Source organism: Cryptococcus depauperatus, chromosome 4, assembly GCF_001720195.1.
Source record: "Cryptococcus depauperatus CBS 7841 chromosome 4, complete sequence".
NCBI lineage: Eukaryota > Fungi > Basidiomycota > Tremellomycetes > Tremellales > Cryptococcaceae > Cryptococcus > Cryptococcus depauperatus.
In genome coordinates, this window is record NC_089471.1 from 871564 (window position 1) to 890863 (window position 19300).

The window sequence follows — 19300 nt, forward strand, 5'->3', positions numbered from 1 at the left end:
AGCATGCAACATTCCGTAGTCTATCATGTCTATATTTGTCAGTTTCTAATTGTACATGCATAGAAGCTTTCCACCGTATGCTTGACCCATCATCTCAAACCCACTCATTTGCATTTTCAAGATTACTCATCTGCTTCCGCCAGTAAGTCAAGTAGGCTGACAACGACATTTGTTTTTGTTTTATCACAACTTTTATTTAGACGCTATAAAGACTTTTTATGCTAATGAACCATTCTTTCTAATGGAGTTCTCAAAACGCATGGCAGATAACTCTCTCAACTTATCCAGGGTAACTATTGCGGGATGTGTTCTTCGTCTGGCAGCTTTTACAATACCGGTTTTGTCTGAGTCATTACAACGACGGCCAGAATTATCAACATTACAAACCTCTTTTCGCAATCGTGAGTTGCGGAGATATAATGTACAGAACGACATCTACTGAATAAGTGAGTCAGTGAAAGAAGGTGTATTTCTTTATGACAGAAATACCAATCCATATATAGCGGGGGCATTCTCACTTGTAAGCATTCGCAAGAGGTGTGGGTAATTTGCCAACTGACACTCTATACTTAGTCGCCATTATATCTCTTTTTCTTTAGCTGGATAACTCCTGTATCATTCTCTGCCTTGACTGCCCTGATTTGGACTCTGGCCGACTTGTTCAGTTCCTATTCACTTGTCAAGGTTCAACGATCCAGAAGCGGAGGGTGCTCTAAGGAGGTTGTAGTCGCTGCCTTGTGCGTACATTCCCAAAACCAGGTCAAGATAGCGTGTTTTAATGTACAACTCACAGATTTCTTTTCAATCCATGCACTCTTCTTGTATGTCTATCCAGATCAACAACCGCCGTAGACAATGCCTTGCTTCTTTATGCAATTTCTGCGGCTACACAAGGTCCGTAGGATTTTCTGTCTGTCTACGTTTGAAACTCAAGCTTGCAACTATAGGGCAAGTCACTGTGTCAATGTTAATGTTGTCCATCACGGTACACACTTCGCTTTATCCCATTGTTTTACTTGGTCCTATGATCATGCTGCTTAACAAGATGAATGCAGGCGCTCGTGTAGACGCCATTCTTTTACAATCAATGAGTGTTTTTACGATTTGTTTTATGGCCATAACGGCTATCAATTTTTGCTTCTTTGGCCCATATTGGGTTTATCAGACTTGGGGTGTTATGTATGTTCTCTTTCTAAACGGGCACTCTGACTATGACTCGAGATTCCTACTAATTTCATGTTTGTAGAATAACAGCCGTTGATCTATCGCCCAATGTGGGCATGTGGTGGTACTTTTTCACAGAGATGTTTGACCATTTTCGTGGGTTCTTTTTGGGCGTCTTCCAAGTGAGTCTATCCGAGTCGTGTTTTGGCATTATGACGAATTGTTGTATAGTTGCACATTTTCATTTATATTGTGCCTGTTTGCATACGTTTCTACGACAAACCTTTGGAATCCATCTTGATACTGAGTGGCGTCTTTGTCACATGGAAGAGTTACCCCAGCCTTGGAGACATGTCTTTATGGGCTGGATTGTTGAGCTGTTTCCCTGAGATTTTAGCCAGTAAGTTGCCTTGATCATGTACCAAAGCCTTCAATTAAATTTCGCAAACAGATCTTAGGCATCCTCTGTTCTCTCTTACAGTCAATCTATACACTTCAATATTACTCCCTTTACTCCACTCACTCTGGTTGCTAACTGGTACTGGCAACGCCAACTTTTTCTATGCCGCGACAATGGTCTATGGGCTGAATGCTAGCTTGACCGTTGTCGATGTTGTGGGCGCAGTCTTACGAGCAGATGTCAAAAAGGCAGTAGAGGATTGGAAGGCAGAAAAGCAGCTAGAAAAATTGCAAGGACAATGTAGCAGCATGGAACCTGTGGAGACTGACTGGCAAGCTGTACAGTTCTCAAGCTAGTTTGGTAATTGATCTCTACATGTTGCATTATGATATAATTGTTTCAAGGACTTTGGTTTAAGGGAAAGTTAATACAATTCACAGTATGATACCAGACAACTCACAGTATGGTTGCAACAACTTTCCTGCCTTGTCCTTTTCCACCCCACCCTGCTCCGCTGTGTCTAAATTCAGCAAGATAGATACCCTGCCAAGTACCCAAAACTAATTTCCCTTCTGAAATGGGTATTGTGACCGAATTTCCAATCAATGAAGTTTTAAGATGAGATACGGAATCGCTAAACAAAGAACCGTCAATCAATTGTCTAAAGTGACACTTCTGGAGATAACCAACTCACTCTGGTCCTTCATCTGTATGCTCCCAAGGGAGGCTTTCCGGGACGATGGTGTCAAGGGCCATGTCCATGTCTACAATAGTTTCAGACGGATCAGCTTTCCACGATATCATCTCTCAATACTTGAACTCACCGGTTCGTACTGTCCTGATTAAAATACCAAACTCATCAATGACCGTGAGATGACATTTAAAACTATCTCACCTATCGCAATTCTCATTAAGCTATCCTAGCTATAAGCAACATCCGCAACACAAGTCATGTTACCTACCGTCAGCCCAGCGGAGGTATGTAAGCAGTGAAGGGTGAAGATACCGACATTGACATTCCTCAAACCTTCCTGGCATTCTCTGACAACAAAATCTGTCACCTATATTTGAAGTAAGTGTTGTCCCTTTCACTCAACAGATCTTACCAACCAGATGCATGCCCTTTGTGTTTGGCGGAAGTGAACTGCGAAAGTAAGCAATATTTTCACTGTTAAAAAAAATCACTCTTTACATAGTCTTTTGCCACGGCATTCTGAATGAATAAGTTTCTAAAAGAAATACAATTAAATGCCAAAATATCTTTGAAGTATTGGACGGAACCAAATTGGACGACGCGACGTTCCGATGACGCGTTAGAGGTGGAGGTTTAAGACATGTGTGGTGGAGGTTAAAAGACTGAAATTTGGACAAAAGTCTAAATGCAATGTTTATAATTACTCATTTTTATTTTTATTTAATCATTAACTATTTCTTAATCTTCAGTCCAGATTTTTGAAGCGACGCGGACGGGAATCATGTAATGATTCTTGAATTGGAAATACAAGTGGTATTAGAAGAATAGATAGAGTATTTTGCAGCTGCATCCATATTTCAGGTGATACACCGAGGCTAGGACGAGGCTGGCATGGTGAGTAGTATGACAACGATGGAGGCCAGGAGATGACCTTTTTAGGCCTTCTCAGTGGCGTATGTTCCATCATCGTCTGGGCCGTGGGAAAACAAGCCGCTTTACTCCGGATACTTTGCCTATTCTTCGCGGCCGTCTGCCCAGTCGTCCTCACACTTACCGCTGGTGGAGCTGAGCAACTTTGAAATCAGCCAAGATGACTCGGTTGTGCTACAAGGGGAATAGACCGGTTGTGCGTCGTCCATTATGTTCTGAATGCATGCACGAAAATGGTTTCTCTGCCTTTGTCTAGGGAACGGGACGTCTTTCTTCGTCCTTTGTCGCTTCTAGAAACGGCAGACTTCCTTTGTGCTCAGCTATGAGCAAGCAGAGCAATGAACCTTGGCCCGTCTTTCATATAATTAACAATTGAATTTCTTGGCCCTCTATCGTTATTGTCTGTTTTTTTTTTTTTGTTATTGGCGCTGATCATTCTACGCTCAAGTATGGACTACCCTTCCCGCTCCCCTCGATCACCAACGCCCTCTGAAAGAGAGGCTGCTCGCGACGTTCCCCCCAAGCCTCCCCATGTTACATTGAAAGTGGAACCAACTCCCATGTTGGGTGTCTTTGGACTCTCTGTCCGCACAACAGAACGGGATCTTCAACTCGAGTTTGAGAGATATGGAGAAATTGAAAAGGTTGTCATCATTTATGATCAGCGGGTGCGTATCGTTTTTGTCTTTTACTGCAGAAACATTAACGTTTTGACAGACCGGTCGTTCTCGAGGTTTTGGATTCATTACCATGGGCTCTGTTGAAGATGCTGCCGAGTGCATTGAGAAGCTGAATGGGTTCAATCTACATGGACGAAACATCCGTGTTGACTATTCCGCGACTCGCAAGGCGCATGATCCTACTCCAGGCCAGTATATGGGCCCCAAGAGACCAATCAGTGAATCAATCTGCTCACGCTATCAAGATAATTGCATGCTCATATGTCAAACTGCATAGTTGAAGATCAATATAACGGACGTATTGACCGCTATGACGATCGTCGAAGATTCAATGACTATCCCCAGGCTTCTTCAAGAGAAAGAGCGCGATATGGTAATCGGGACAGGCATCGCATGAGGTAAGTATTTATTAAATCGTTGTGATATCTGCTGATTTTAATACAGGGAAACGTATGACTCTCGCCGACAATATGAGAATGGTCAAAGACAGACGAGATACGACGATCGTGACTATGACTATGGCTACCATAGAGGAAGAAGATCTCTAAGGCAAGTGTTATCATAGTTGCGGATTTCGTATTACTGATTTCAATAATAATAGCCCCTGTCGGGATAGGTACTCCGTCTCACCTGACCGTCGCCATCATGGTTATAGAAGTTCCCCCGGTCCAGGTGAGGTGGGAGGCAGCCTAAGATATTAGTGACACCACATTCATATCTGTCCATGATTGTCGGTTGTAATTGCTTTTGAAGGTCTTACCCATATATAGAAAAGTCTAGTGCATGCACTCTACTGAATTTAGTAGTCGCCAACGATGGGAGCTTTTATTGACTGCCAAAATGTTGCTGCTGCAAAGCTATCATAAACAGAAGTGATGCCATGAGTCTAGACGAAGAGCGTTTTTATACCTCTAAAAAGCAATGCCTTTGGAGCAAGACTACATTTCACGTATTAATTTATTCCCAGCTTTGATAAAAGTGACATTGACCATGCCTTTTGTATCATCTTATCTATTGTAGCCACGGCTGGCCTGAATGAGTTATATATATCTAGTTTTCAGCGCTCCGTAAATTACTACTTCATCGTCCTTCAAAAGCTTGTGAGCTTTCTCAACCCGGAAGTTCACTAATGTTCCCCCGTAAACCCGCCTCAATTGCTTAGTGCAACCGTTTCTAACATGGCTTTATCTCCAAAGCCGACTTGCCAGGATAAGCGTAAGGCTTTGGCTAGGACTGAAATGCCTTAAGACGAGAGTAAGTTCGCAAAGGATTGTCTAGCTGGACTAGACAGTGACAGTTACTTTCATTCATTCTTTGGGAGTCTACTAAGTAAAAGTGCATATATCCCTCCATAGTTCTACGACGGTGTCAGGATCATCGGCAGTGAAAGGCTGGGGAGAGCACAGGATATTGTGTATGTAAAGGAAATGATATAGTTGGATGACTGTCGCAGAAGCGTAAATAATATAAGGGCTTATCATTCATAGATCCCCAGAGAATGGATTTCGATAGCTGTCTTCATCTATTCTAGATAGATACATCTTGCTCTAGCTACCTCCCGTCCCAGGGTTTTCAGTTCAAAATCATGAGAACCAATCCAGAACCCTGGACATTCAGGCAGTTAAAGTGTGGTTTAGTGGGAGGTCATTACCAGTTTTCTTGCCAAATACCACTTGAGCCATTTCACTAACATCTTGACAAAACTTTTCTTAATCTATTTCTAATTGTTAACATCCTTTGGATGCTTTATACTAGCAATCCGACTCAAATATTGATTACTGTCAAAACATACCTATAAGCATCTTTTGCAGCGACAAGCATATCAAGACTGCAGCAGTGGAAGCTCATACTGCATGCATCTTGCTGCTAAATATTCAGACATTGCTGAATGGCTGTTTTGGTGATACACAAGACACAGCACATCCTTTGTCCGGAAAAAAAATCAACATCTCCCTCACTTTGAATCAACGTATTTGATTTTCATTCCACAACATTTTTTTTTTTTTGCTTCTAAAGTAGAAAATAGCAAAAGTTGGTTACTTGAAATCTTGATCCTTCTTTTCCATCATCTTGCAATCTGAATAGTATGGCCACGCAGCATCCAGCTCAGGCTTTTGCGTCTCACCTTATCAACCAAACTCTGTCCTCTATCGCGCTCCTCGAGTCTCTCTCAGTTGTCAGTCCGGCAGATGCTTCGTTGATCAGACAAAAATTACCGTCTCCTACCGGCCCTTTTCCCAGCCTCAGCTCTTCTTCTCCCTCCAGCTCGTTCGCCAACCTCAACATCGTGCAGTCCTCACCAACGCCCTCTTGGACTGTACAGCACGCCAGGGAGGATACTGTTCATACATCGGTCAACCATGGCCAACATCCGCCACCAATGGGTCAAGCCGCCCCCGCTCTTCCTCCAAGACAGCGGTCGGGTCTTGTGGAGCAAAGAGGCAAGGCATTGTGGGATTTCAACGGAACGGTAGGTTTTGTAGCGTTGTCACGCTGGGCACGGCTCACCAAGTGGAATAGGAGGCAGAGGACTTGCAGTTTAGAAGTGGAGATATAATTATAGTTGATGAAGAAGGTGTGTCTACGTGCGAGGATTTTGAGATATGCTGACAGAGTTATTCAACTGGCAGTGAATGAACAATGGTCTCGAGGAAGAGTCGTTCCCGCCGGACACAATGCTCCTCTTCCTCGTCTTGGCCTCTTTCCATCTAATTACATCGAAAAGATGTAAGCAAGTATGCATCTACCTAGTTCTGACAATTCTGCAGACCCCTTCATCAAAGCCAAAATCCCCCATCTCAAGCCTCTTATTATCAAGCCCCGCCACCTGGACCTCATACTATGGTGCCTTATCAACCCCCTCCGCAAGGATATTATGATCAAAAACAACATATGCAGATGATGCAGCCCCATCAGCAGGTTCAAGGCGGTGTTATGATGCAACAACAAGAGCCTCAAAAAAACAAGTTTGGAAAGATTGGATCGCAAGTGGGTGTTCTTCTCTCTTATCTGTCACTGGTTCCTCAAGCTGATACAGTTGTTAGCTTGGTACAGCAGCTGTCACTGGTGTCGGATTTGGTGCAGGCTCGGCAGTTGGTAGCGGTATCATCAATTCTATTTTCTAGTCCCGTTTCGTTTGTGGAAGCCGTAAAATAGACATGTAGGTTCGCTGTTTTTCTCGTACAGGGATCCAAAAGTGATGTTGTACAGTATTATTTGTACCAATTCATGCTTTATATGTAAATTATAATCTGTGTACGCTCCTTCGTTGAAAGCAAGATTCTAATAGGACAAGGTTTGGACAATCTTGTCAAATACTCGAATAACGTCAGGTTGATAGAAGCGTTCGAAAGATAGAGGAACAGGGGTGCTGTAAATGATCAGTTGAGGATTATACAACAATACTGATTTCCTTACTCCCATCCGCTCACGAGTCCTATAGGTGATTCAAGGTATTCAAAGGCTCTCCTGCTGATTTCGCCCGCAATGTCATTACCTACGCTTCCACTTCTTCCAGCTTCATGTACTATAATCATGCGTCCAGTTTTTGATACGGCTTTCACCAGATCGTTAATTGGTAAAGGGTTGATTGTGCGTAAATCAATGAGTTCAAGCGATGGAGCAGGGTTAGGCGGGCGCAACTTTTCAGGAAGCAAATGAAGAAGGCTTGCGGGCGGGTTTTCCAGAAGAGAGATTGCTCGCACTACCCATTAGCACTGAAGAAGACGAATGATGCTCACAAGACGTATGCAAAGGCGTCCCATAGGAGACAATTGTTAGTTGTTTGCCTTGTCTAACAGTGTCTGAAGGTCCTATTGGAATAGTATAATCATCGACGGGGACTTCTTCCACTGTGAGTACTTGCGGTGAGATTTAACAACTTTTTTACAGTGTAATGCCTACCAGCAGCACGGTATCTACGTATAGTCAAACTCATTTTCACAAAAATCTAGAGAATGGACGCACAAAATTTTGGGTTCCAATACCAACGTCGGAGAGGGATCTTGAACAGCGGCAAGTAATAATCCTTTTGCTTGTATTGGAGAGCGGGGAATCACGACTTTCAATCCTGCCGCTCCTAGGAAAAAACCTTCGGGGCTTTGCGAATGGTACAAACCTCCGTGGCCGACACTGCCTATAGGAGCACGAATGGTCAAGCTACCACCATAAGGGGGATAAGCCCCTCCGCTTGCGTATCGTTGCTTGGCAGCTTCATTCACAATCTAAAAGTAAGCTTCAATCCATGAAAGGGCATTCTTACTTGGTCGAATGCTGGAAATATCTATATATATGTCAGTGAAGACAAGTAGTCAGATACCTACATAGTCCCCAAATTGTATCTCTGCAATGGCACAAGCACCCAGGCTCGCGAGACCTATCCCAAAGCCAGCAATTCCTTGTTCTGTGAGAGGTGTATTGAAGACTCTCTTTTTGCCTATGGTACGACATATTAGAGCGATTGTACAATATTTATGCCGACATACCAAATTCGTCTACCAGTCCTGTTGTACATCTGAAAACACCAGTTTCAACGTCCTCGCCAAAGACGAACGCTTTCGGATTTTTGGATAGCGCAGTGCTACATTGAGTCAGTTTTCAGACATGAGACCTGCTGACATACCCCAAGGCATCTCTTATAGCCTGGTATAGGTTCATCTGACGTGTCTGGCGACCTTTTCCAGTGTGCCCGCGTAAACCATGTCCATCGCTGAAAGTCAGGCCTGGTGTGTTGAGAGCCTGACGAATTAGTAGGTTGCTCTAGTCGACAAAACCACCTACTTCTTTCGAGGTATGAACAAAGAGCTTGCTGTCTCCTAGGGATGGCTCTTCCACGGTGCTCTCAGTATCCAGTATTACGGGAGAAGTTCTTGAGAGAGGGTTCTGCTTCGCAAGGTCTTTGCTAGGGGTTAGCTGCGCATAGCACCTTTGAATTTGCAAGATAGACGATGGCCGTCTGGGTAAGCGTAAATGTCGAATGCAACAAATACTCGCCATGTTGTTGTAGGAAGAGTTCAAAGAATGCATTTGCTTGTTAAATAATACACTGCGAGGTCATGAGACAGCGATGTTTTATGTCGGCATTTACGGAAACAACAGTCATGGGCAACCATTGGAATAACCGATAACCGAATGATCAACAAAACTGACTGGAACTATTAGAAATGTTCACCCAATTTGTAATAGCTAGGCATTTCATTAGAATTGATTAGAAAAGTTGACAATACCTTATAGCTTCTACAGTAAACCGTCTGATTGAATGCTATTCCTTTTTGAACAATCAAGAGAAAAAGCTTTATCCGCAACTGCCAGTTACAGTGTCTTGCTCATTTTGTAATCAATTGAAAAACAATTGATTAGCTATCTATTCTAATTGATTACCATTATTTCCTAATTCTACACGTGCAGTGGCTGATTATGGGTCGATCATTCAACAGAAACCGGCTGTCCCTTCCTTTATCTTTTTCCGATGACCCACACTTTTGCATTTGGAAATGTTTCAAAAGGTATCAGTCAGGTTTCATCGTAAACAACAGTCGTCTAGTCTATCTGCAAAGTTACAGAAACCATCCATCCCGACTGCTCAGGATAGTAGCGCCATGACGCAGAGCGGCTACTCTCCAATGGAAGACATTGAAAGGTGTGCCATCGTTTGTGGAGTGTGTCGGTAGTACTGATGCGTGCCAGTTACTCTGCATCTGTAACACCCCAAGACGCTCAACAATCTGCCTCTACTGATACCTCTGTATCGCTCCCTGCAGCACCCGATCAAACTCAAATTCCAACTTTTGCTACCAGCGATCCTACTGTTACCTCGGCGAAAGAGAATGTAGACATAGCCCATCATCTACAGAGTCCAGTGTCTCTCAACAGTACTGCTGATGAAGAGAAGATGAGGGAGAAGGCTAGAGAGGCGCAGGAGCAGGTGTGTACGAAGTGGCTGGCATCGACACTGACACGTCCATCAGGCGGTTCAGGCTCAGGCCTACCTGCATCATGCGACTCAACAAGCCCGAGTCGCTGCCATCAACGCTGCCGCTACACAAGCAGCACTAAAGACAACATCGCAACTGCCTGCCACTGCCAAGGTTCTATCATCTACAACGGGTTCTCAATCTGGGCAACCCAAGCGAAAAACGGCAGGTCGTTATGCCCTTGGCGACTTTCAGATTGAACGAACGTAAGGCGTATTTGACGCCGTCACTCGCTCACATCTCTATAGCCTTGGTACTGGCTCGTTTGGTCGTGTTCATCTTGTGAAATCGCATCACAACGGTCGATTCTACGCAGTAAAAGTCTTGAGCAAGGAAAAGGTGATCAAGATGAAGCAAGTAGAGCATACGAACTCGGAGAGAGAGATGTTGGTTCGCGTGCGACACCCATTCCTCGTCAATCTATGGGGTACGTTTCAAGATGTCAATAACCTCTATATGGTGATGGACTTTGTGGCGGGAGGGGAGTTATTTAGTCTACTACGAAAGAGTCAGGTGGGTTAGCTTCCAACTTGATGAGACTCGTTTCTGACTCCTATTTTTAATAGCGTTTTCCTAATTCCGTTGCCAAATTTTATGCAGCCGAAGTTGCGTTAGCCCTTGACTATTTACATTCTCTCGACATCATCTATAGGGATCTCAAACCAGAAAACTTGCTTCTGGGCGCCGATGGTCATGTCAAAGTGACCGACTTTGGCTTTGCGAAATACGTCCCCGATATCACTTGGACGCTCTGTGGCACACCCGATTATCGTATGTATCTAATTATAGAGTCTGACCTTGTGACTAAACATATTTTCTAGTCGCTCCAGAGGTCATACAATCCAAAGGCTACAATAAGAGTATTGATTGGTATGCCCTCGGCGTCTTGATTTTCGAAATGCTAGTAAGTGTTGATGGGATAGTTTTTACATCATGTTACTGATATGCTGCCAAGGCTGGTTATCCTCCATTCTTTACCGAAGATGGCAATCCTATGAGGTTGTATGAAAAGGTGACCGTCTCTTGCGATGGTAAAAGGTTGCGCTGATTCTCTTTAACCCAGATTATTGCAGGCAAAGTTCGCTATCCCACTTACTTTGACGCTCTTGCAAGAGAGCTTCTCAAAAACCTCCTTGTTGGAGATCTTACTAAACGCTATGGTAACCTACGGGCTGGTTCTTCAGATATCTTTGCTCACGTGTGGTTCGCCGAGGTTGACTGGGATAAACTTTACAGACGGGAGATTCCTGCTCCATATGTGCCAAAGATCGATGGCGAAGGCGATGCAAGCCAGTGAGTACTACCTGGCTGAGGATCTTGTGAAAATTCCTGATTTTATCTAAAGGTTTGACCGTTATCAAGAGGCAGATGTCAGCGCATACGGAAATTTAGGCACAGGACCTTACGACCAATTTTTTACAGATTTCTAAACTGTATCCCAAATACCTGTAGAGTACGAAAAAGGTTATGGAGCATATCTTTAAACGGAACATCTCAGATGTTTGTTATCTAACAAATCAAAGAGTAGCAATACGAGCATCAGAGCTACAAACATCAATAACAAACTTATATTTAGAAATTTTTCTAATGCAGGTTGGTTGTAGCAACGAGTGTCATTGTTGTCAGAATAACTTAGTCTTTTTCAATGGATGTTTAATACTCACTTGTATATACTGAAGTTTGAGAGCGGTACTGTCTGTCGTGGCTACTTAATACAGTTCACGTACCAACTTTCAAAGCATGAAGATGTCATACATTTCTTGAAGTTGAAGTTTTTCTGTCGCGTTAGGTTCCGCCATATGCCATGCAGATTTGCCAACATTATGCCATTCTAGTTTGGTTTTTTTCATTTGTTATTGATTATAATCGTTTATCTATATGTCTCAAATGATTTCTCTTCTTCTATTACTTCGTGACTGAACTAGTATCTCAATACTGCAAATAAACCGCAATTAATCTAATAATTTCTTATCACTTTATTGGTCTTCTTCAACTGCGATGACATACAAGGTGATAGTTTGAACTATATGATGCTGGAAGAAGAGTCAGACCCGTCCACTCTTCAGAAAAAGACCAGGTCTACTCTGTTGGATGGCAATCATGTCTTTCCTCCGTTTTACGCGTGTTATCTTCTGAGGTCTAAAGAAACAGCCCGTTCAAAACGTACATATGTAAGCTCAAATTCAACTTTGTTGGCACTATGAAGTGACATGCTTGCAGATCGGGTCTACACCGGATCCTCAGAGGCGACTGCGTCAGCACAATGGAGAGTTAAAACAAGGTGCATGGGCTACGTCTCGACATCGACCTTGGGTATGTAAGATACTTGAACATCCGGCTTTTGCTTACCCCCTGTCATATGGTAGGAGATGCAAATGGTTGTATACGGGTACGTCATTCCAAGTCTCTCAATATATTGACAATATAATTGAGTACTTTCCGAGTTAGTTTTCCAAGCAAACTCGCCGCCTTGCAAGTAAGTTATACCTAACAACCTCAGCAGGTCTTGTATAACCGCTCATTTCAAATCCACTCTCTCAGTTTGAGTGGGCTTGGCAAAAGCCAGAATTGTCCAGGCATCTTCGGCAATATGATTCACAGACAGGCGAGGCGTGCGGCCCCATTTTCAGCAAAGATTCAAGACGTAATTGGGTTGAGCGTAAAATTTGGTACGCTGTAATCATAGCATGTCTTAATTGGCTGATGAACCTTCTTTATAGCGTAGTCTATGCCTTGCTCTCATCCGTCCCGTTCAGTCGGTTACCTCTTCATGTCCGATTTCTTGTGCCCGATCCAATGGATATTTTCTATAGCATCCACATGGAAGTGCAGACACTTGGTGTACGCCGTTCATCTCAAGCCAAACCCATCAACTCCATCTCTATGCTTCAAGCTATCCCATTATTAACGACTTCAATATTGCGTTTGAGAAATTCATCTGAAATATGTAATACAAAACACGAAAGTGCTGCGGAGTTTGAAGATCAAGGGCCTGCTCTTGATGTAACGGATGAAGGATTTAGAAGAGGACCAGAGGTATGGGGAAGATGGCTAAAAGTTGCCGATTATCTCAAGTCTGGGCAGATCTTTCAGTGCAAGAGGTGTGACCTTCCCATCGACTTTTCTGTAGGTTCTCACACGAAAGAGGACAGAGTCTGACGAATCATTTGAAGGACCACTTGTCGTTCGGACTATGTCACGCGGCAGGTGCATCTTGTTTGTACATCGGCCATTTAACTTGCCTCGCAGAGCATTTTTTACATTACGGCAGTCATACACCCAACCGGTTTATCCTCCCTAGTGAAGGGACTTGTCCCGAATGTCAAGGTCATCTCGAATGGGGACGTATTGTACGCGCGTGTTATGCGCGCAAGGACGGGATCACGAAAGAAACAGCTCACAAGAATAAAACGAAAAGAGGGAAGCAAAAGGTATTGGAAAACGTAACATGATTGTTGATACATGGCTGAATTCGCTATAGCAAACCAACAGGATTGAGTACGAATAACACTCATTATTATTACTGCTGTGTTTGGCTTGAGCAATTCATTTCCTAAAAGGGACTGTCTTGTATCGACCTCATCGTGATTTGATAGAAGTGACTCATTTCTTTTTGAAAGCCCGAGTGAATAGATCTTCTGCAAAATGAATGAATGGCGAACTCAACCACCAATCATATAGAGTGTCCCTAATAAATGCTATATTGTGACCATTCGGTATCATAAGATTACACAATGCATTAGCATTATAGAATGAGACTTGATAAGTCAGAAGATTTCCTGCGGATTTGTATTATTTTTCTTTTAATGTATTCCTGTCAGACTTGTCATCATCTTGTAATCTCAGGTTTTGAATTTGCTTTTCGATTGAATCTCCCTTTTCTTCAGTTGGTGGAAATTTTTTGTCGTTCTCCGTTTCTGTGTCTCTCAGATCTACTGCTTCACGGCTAGGTGGAGTATTGATCAAGGACGTATCTATGGACTGGGCATCATCTTCATCATCTGTGGTAACATAGTCCTCCCAGTCAAGCTTATAATTGAAAAGTCAACATTACTACACCCAGAATTGTAAAAAGGCGTAAAAGAATCTGCTTACATAGTCATAGATCACTCTTACAATCAAACTGCAGCTAGGACAAATAGCTATTTCCTCACCGGCTCGCATTTGTGCTTTGGATATCTCAAATCGGTCGCCACAAGGACAAGGATAATGAAATACCTTCGCCACTGAATCCCAAGCAAAATCCTCAATTTCAAGCTCGTCGTAGTAATTTGGCATAGTTTTTCATCAATAAGAGGCAACAGAGTTCTTGCTGGGTACTCTTTTCGATAAATTATAAGCAAAGGCTTAAAAAAAAAAACGTCGACTCTGCTCAAGTAAAAGAATTAAAATAGCAAAAAAAGTGAAAAAAGAAAGAAAAAGAGAAGCGGCCATTGCCGCCGAAAAAGGCGGCAGAAATTAAGTTGGCCCTACGTCATTATGTATGTTTTTTATTGCTTCGTCGGCCCCAGCAACAATTCCACTGTTTCATACTTTCGTCACTTTCTTGCCTTTCATTTTTACCGCATATTCTAGTAAAACATGGCCGTATCAACTGTTATGTCTACAGACGGTAAGTCTTTGTCCCTAATCGGACTAAGACAATACTTATATGTCTCTCAATTAGGCACAGGTGTTGTCGCGCTTGATCCTTGGTAAGTCCCGTCATTCATATCTGATGTGCCATGTATCCAACTTTTATGTTAGGCTTGAGCCATTTTCGGGCGCTCTTAAACACCGATATGCTTCCTATTTAATGCAGCGGAATGCTATTGAAGCGCACGAAGGCGGTCTAGCTAAGTTCTCAGAGGGGTATAAAACTATGGGATTTCAGGTAGATGCAAAGGGAGGGGTGACCTACAGAGAGTGGGCTCCCAACGCCTCTGAGGCTAGACTTATTGGAGAATTTAGTGAGCTAGTTTAATACACGCCCTAAGTCGTACGCTGAATTGAAAAGACAATTGGTCCCATACGGCCAATCCTATGACAAAGTCGTCTTTTGGCGTTTGGGAGTGCTATGTCCCCCCCACTCCTCAGGGAGAATGCGCTATTCCCCATGATTCTATGGTCAAAATATCAATGACTCTACCTGGAGGTGACGCTATCGATAGGATTCCAGCCTGGATCACTCGTGTTACGCAAGATCTATCAGTCTCGCCTATCTATGATGGTCGCTTCTGGAATCCACCCAAGTCCGATGTATATCAGTTCAAGCATGGTCATTCCACACGCTCTGTTGAAGGTCTCAAGATCTATGAGGCTCACGGTATGTCGTCATTGTTTACAAACTCATCTCTGAAGCTGAAATATGGTTAGTCGGAATTTCCAGTCCCAACAAGAGAGTTACTACCTACAAGGAGTTTGAGATAGACGTTTTGCCAAGAATCAAGCAACTTGGCTACAATTGTATTCAAATGTGAGCTCAACATCATTTCAATCAAAAGCATCAGTGGCTCAAGACATGCAGGATGGCAATCATGGAGCACGCTTACTATGCTTGTGAGTGACCAATGGATAAAAACCTCTCTATAGACGCGTAATTTACGGGCTCTTAAAGCTTTTGGATACCAAGTCACTAACTTTTTCGCTGCCTCCTCCCGTTATGGTACGCATTAAGCCTAAAAGGATAAGTTGAAGCCTAACTGCTAATCATTTAATAGGCACACCGGAGGAACTTAAATCTCTTGTTGACAAAGCTCACGAAATGGGCTTGACTGTCTTGCTTGATGTAGTTCACTCGCATGCCTGCAAAAATATCCTTGATGGGTAAGCACAATTTTGGATAAGTGATTAAACGAGATTGATGGGGACTCTTAGTATAAATATGTTTGATGGTTCCGATCATCTCTACTTCCATGAAGGAGCCAAGGGAAGACACGACCTATGGGATTCTCGTCTTTTCAACTACGGCCATCACGAAGTTCTTCGCTTCCTTCTGTCCAATTTACGCTTTTGGATGGATGTCTACATGTTTGATGGCTTCAGATTCGATGGAGTCACCAGTATGATGTACACTCATCATGGTATTGGGACTGGTTTCTCTGGTGAGTATCAAGTCTATCAACCTTTGATCATTATTGATGTATTTAGGGGGATACCATGAGTACTTTAGTGACTCGGTAGACATTGAAGCAATGGCGTATCTTATGCTAGTGAGTTGATTCATAGAAGATGGATTCACAACCAATTGTGCTACAGGCAAACGCTATGCTTCATGAGAGCTACCCCCATGTTATAACCATTGCCGAAGATGTCTCAGGCATGCCCACGCTTTGTCGCCCCGTTTCAGAAGGCGGTGTTGGTTTCGATTATCGCTTATCAATGGCAATCCCAGATATGTGGATCAAGCTTCTGAAGGAATACACCGATGATCAATGGAATATGGGCAATATCGTCCATACTCTAACTAATCGTCGACATCTAGAAAAAAGCGTAGCCTATGCAGAGAGTCATGACCAAGCTTTGGTTGGAGATAAGACACTAGCCTTCTGGTTGATGGATAAGGAGATGTGTACGTTCATCTACTTATGCCTTCACTCCCTAACATAAGTGACTAAAAGAGCAATTTATTAGATGATTTCATGTCCGACCTTACTCCAATGACACCGGTTATTGACAGAGGTCTTGCTTTGCATAAAATGATTAGGTGCGCCTGAAGACCTTGGGATAATTTGAAGTCCTCTAACAAAAACCAAGATTTCTGGTCCATACTTTGGGTGGTGAGGCATACCTTAACTTCGAAGGCAACGAATTCGGTCACCCTGAGTGAGTACTTTCCACTATTTACATGACGCTAGAAGCTTCTAATCAATTCAAAAAGGTGGATGGATTTTCCAAGAGAGGGAAATGAAAACTCATTCGCCCATGCACGTCGCCAATTTAATCTTGTTGACGACAAACTTCTGCGCTACAAATACTTGTATGAATTCGACATTGCCATGAACTGGCTTGAGAATAAATACAAATGGCTTAATGCACCACAAGTAAGCTTTACGAGATATCTTACAACTGTTATTGATTAGATTCACTTTCATTCAACAGGCATATGTGTCTCTTAAACATGAAGGTGACAAAGTCATTGTCTTTGAGCGTGCTGGACTTCTCTTCATCTTCAACTGTAGTTCAATTCCAACTAAAAATATCATGTTTACATTGCTGACTCGCAGATAACAGTTAATCCTACTCAATCATTCGCTGATTATCGGGTGGGAGTAGATGTTGCTGGAGAATACAAAGTGATACTTACTAGTGATGAGAGCAAGTTTGGAGGACATGATAGGATTGACTTAAATGGTAAACACTTTACCACACCCATAGAATGGAACGAACGCAAGAACTGGCTACAAGTGTATATACCGTCTAGAACTGTTCTTGTCTTGGGATTGTAAATCCTTGCTGTAGGGAGAACATCGCCGATCAGTACTCAAATCATGCCAAAAAGATGCATCATGTAACCATAACACCCAAACATTGTAAATCGTGCGATCTTGATTTAGTGGATCCAAGTTCAGGGTGTGTTACTATTCTGGTGCCGTAGGCCTGGGATCCAGAGCTGGAGGACGGTGGCTATTTTGACTTACAGAGATGACTACAAGATGATGGTGGAACTTGTGTGCGAGTCGACGGTGGAATCGACGTTGAGTAACATGTAGATTGTTGAATGTAACATAAGCAATAAGGCCTGTATGTATAACATATAATAATTTGAGCCTCGAAGAGAATCTCACAATCTATGAACACTTTCTATGTATCTATTTTGTTACGACCCTACACATACGCTATCCTACACACCACTCATTACGGCATAGGGTCGCAACATAGATACGGTCAACCTTGTTTACTTCTTGCTGTCTGTTGTTGTATCAATAGCGATACAGATGTGTTTGTTTATTGATACTAATACATAGACATATAGAAGTACTCGTAGGATGATTGATCCTCGAAGAGGATCAATCATTATATGTTATATAATAGGCCTTAACACTATATTTATATTCACATCTAAAGTACAATCGTCCGGTTCTCACACGGATACCACGATCACTTACAGCTTCGCCTGTAAGCCAAGAACCACCGTCCACCTGTACCGGAAATCCAAGGCCGCCGGTACCAGGTCGTAACATATTTACTGAACAATAGTTAAATAAAAAATTAAAACTGAACAGAACATAGGCCAATAGAAAAAGACAAAAAGGCGGACCTGGCCGATGCTGTGACTCTGCGCTATACAAAATAGGTCAAGTAGGACATTGGCTATATTCCATGTCATGAGCCCCAGGGTCATGATAGGTAGGATCCTTCAGCATATTTTTCTCAAGTCTACCCGTGTTGGCCAGTTTCATGACGCCTCTCACATTCAAGTGTCCTAATCTCTCATGCCATGATTGCAGCATGTCGGCCGATGAGTGGTAGGTCGAAGCCAGATGATTCACTTCAACTTTGTAAGGTCCTTCGCTGTACAAGGCAGTGAGTATTGTCGTATTGACTGGTCGAGTGTAAGTGCATGTCATTATACCCACGTTGTGAGTGAATGTATTACAATAATACATCCACTATATAAGCTAACATTGTCACAGTCACGCAGTGGCGACCTCCGCTTTTCTGTATAGCGGGGTGGTAGGTCTGGCCACAAACAACGAATATTACATTTAACATGGAATACAACTATTCCCTGAGCTATAATAGAGGATATATAAAAAGGATTATTATAATTTACTTGTCTTTAGTCAACTCATTTCTATGCAATGACCATTGCTAAATTTGCAGTGCTCAAAACGCCAGTGTTTGTAATCTATATACACATAGCCTATAATCACTTTAACCATAGCCGTTGCTATACCTCCTGACCAGGAGGATATACCAACAACGAACGGCTACACCAAACGCAGCGAGTGTTACAGTCCTACTGTAATCCCTACGGAGATTGAGGGATGTCCGACGGTGGAGAGTGGTGTACATAGCTATTTAATTGTATCTTAGTTTTCTCCTTTTCCTTTATAATTATATTAATGCAAGTTCTGGAATATTTCGCTCTACGCCTGCATTTTTAATAATAATACATTGCTATACAATTCCAAAACCTAGAATCTAGAATCCAGAATCTAGAACCCAGTCAAGACATACTACAAACGGTCTTCCAACCTGCACCCAAAGAAACAGGAAGCACGGCGGTAACAGTGAGGCGCTTTTTGCCTTCAGTTTTCAGGCAATGAATCGCTGACACTTCTACAGCTTCTGGTGTATCTACCTTTTCCTGCAACAATCTCACGCTACTACTTTTCGAAGACCGTCTATACATACCCAATGTGACGGATATCAGAGTAGACCTCATGCGCCAGGCTCATGAGACCACCGCATCATATCTGGGACTAGAGCGAATGGCCAAACTTTTGCGCGAAAGATACTACTGGGACGGCATGCT

The 19300-nt window shown here is 42.9% G+C and overlaps 9 protein-coding genes across 9 annotated transcripts; 6 read left to right on the forward strand and 3 right to left on the reverse strand.

Annotated features, from left to right (window-relative positions):
- Window positions 1-259: 259 nt before the first annotated feature.
- Window positions 260-1920, forward strand: L203_103640 (uncharacterized protein; the record flags this gene model as incomplete). Its single annotated transcript, XM_066213033.1, has 8 exons — window positions 260-401; window positions 456-520; window positions 574-737; window positions 794-894; window positions 948-1179; window positions 1247-1346; window positions 1396-1564; window positions 1616-1920. 8 exons carry the CDS (start codon window positions 260-262, stop codon window positions 1918-1920), a joined length of 1278 nt encoding a protein of 425 aa, XP_066069130.1.
- A 43-nt stretch (window positions 1921-1963) lies between these two features.
- Window positions 1964-2776, reverse strand: L203_103641 (secondary thiamine-phosphate synthase enzyme; the record flags this gene model as incomplete). The annotated part of the gene is made up of 8 exons (XM_066213034.1): window positions 1964-1970; window positions 2025-2198; window positions 2259-2328; window positions 2389-2402; window positions 2460-2479; window positions 2527-2625; window positions 2675-2708; window positions 2757-2776. The coding sequence occupies 8 exons, from the start codon at window positions 2774-2776 to the stop codon at window positions 1964-1966; spliced, it is 438 nt and encodes a 145-aa protein (XP_066069131.1).
- Window positions 2777-3637: 861 nt separating this feature from the next.
- Window positions 3638-4569, forward strand: L203_103642 (uncharacterized protein; the record flags this gene model as incomplete). The annotated part of the gene is made up of 5 exons (XM_066213035.1): window positions 3638-3856; window positions 3906-4086; window positions 4146-4266; window positions 4313-4417; window positions 4470-4569. 5 exons carry the CDS (start codon window positions 3638-3640, stop codon window positions 4567-4569), a joined length of 726 nt encoding a protein of 241 aa, XP_066069132.1.
- Window positions 4570-5954: 1385 nt separating this feature from the next.
- Window positions 5955-6993, forward strand: L203_103643 (uncharacterized protein; the record flags this gene model as incomplete). Its single annotated transcript, XM_066213036.1, has 5 exons — window positions 5955-6338; window positions 6389-6443; window positions 6499-6595; window positions 6652-6856; window positions 6913-6993. 5 exons carry the CDS (start codon window positions 5955-5957, stop codon window positions 6991-6993), a joined length of 822 nt encoding a protein of 273 aa, XP_066069133.1.
- Window positions 6994-7150: 157 nt separating this feature from the next.
- On the reverse strand, window positions 7151-8863 carry L203_103644 (uncharacterized protein; the record flags this gene model as incomplete). The annotated part of the gene is made up of 9 exons (XM_066213037.1): window positions 7151-7238; window positions 7286-7565; window positions 7609-7719; window positions 7772-7785; window positions 7835-8091; window positions 8191-8303; window positions 8353-8447; window positions 8490-8605; window positions 8648-8863. 9 exons carry the CDS (start codon window positions 8861-8863, stop codon window positions 7151-7153), a joined length of 1290 nt encoding a protein of 429 aa, XP_066069134.1.
- Window positions 8864-9360: 497 nt separating this feature from the next.
- Window positions 9361-11270, forward strand: L203_103645 (uncharacterized protein; the record flags this gene model as incomplete). Its single annotated transcript, XM_066213038.1, has 9 exons — window positions 9361-9506; window positions 9554-9791; window positions 9835-10046; window positions 10089-10353; window positions 10407-10611; window positions 10662-10744; window positions 10796-10852; window positions 10904-11133; window positions 11186-11270. The coding sequence occupies 9 exons, from the start codon at window positions 9361-9363 to the stop codon at window positions 11268-11270; spliced, it is 1521 nt and encodes a 506-aa protein (XP_066069135.1).
- Window positions 11271-11870: 600 nt separating this feature from the next.
- Window positions 11871-13348, forward strand: L203_103646 (uncharacterized protein; the record flags this gene model as incomplete). Its single annotated transcript, XM_066213039.1, has 8 exons — window positions 11871-12011; window positions 12061-12153; window positions 12207-12229; window positions 12289-12316; window positions 12382-12509; window positions 12561-12966; window positions 13014-13271; window positions 13322-13348. The coding sequence occupies 8 exons, from the start codon at window positions 11871-11873 to the stop codon at window positions 13346-13348; spliced, it is 1104 nt and encodes a 367-aa protein (XP_066069136.1).
- A 284-nt stretch (window positions 13349-13632) lies between these two features.
- On the reverse strand, window positions 13633-14118 carry L203_103647 (uncharacterized protein; the record flags this gene model as incomplete). Its single annotated transcript, XM_066213040.1, has 2 exons — window positions 13633-13869; window positions 13936-14118. The coding sequence occupies 2 exons, from the start codon at window positions 14116-14118 to the stop codon at window positions 13633-13635; spliced, it is 420 nt and encodes a 139-aa protein (XP_066069137.1).
- A 303-nt stretch (window positions 14119-14421) lies between these two features.
- Window positions 14422-17267, forward strand: L203_103648 (1,4-alpha-glucan-branching enzyme; the record flags this gene model as incomplete). Its single annotated transcript, XM_066213041.1, has 16 exons — window positions 14422-14452; window positions 14507-14534; window positions 14587-14789; window positions 14837-15145; window positions 15196-15295; window positions 15347-15378; window positions 15437-15484; window positions 15540-15645; window positions 15697-15923; window positions 15970-16031; window positions 16078-16390; window positions 16453-16525; window positions 16576-16644; window positions 16700-16862; window positions 16921-16996; window positions 17053-17267. The coding sequence occupies 16 exons, from the start codon at window positions 14422-14424 to the stop codon at window positions 17265-17267; spliced, it is 2055 nt and encodes a 684-aa protein (XP_066069138.1).
- Window positions 17268-19300: the final 2033 nt, after the last annotated feature.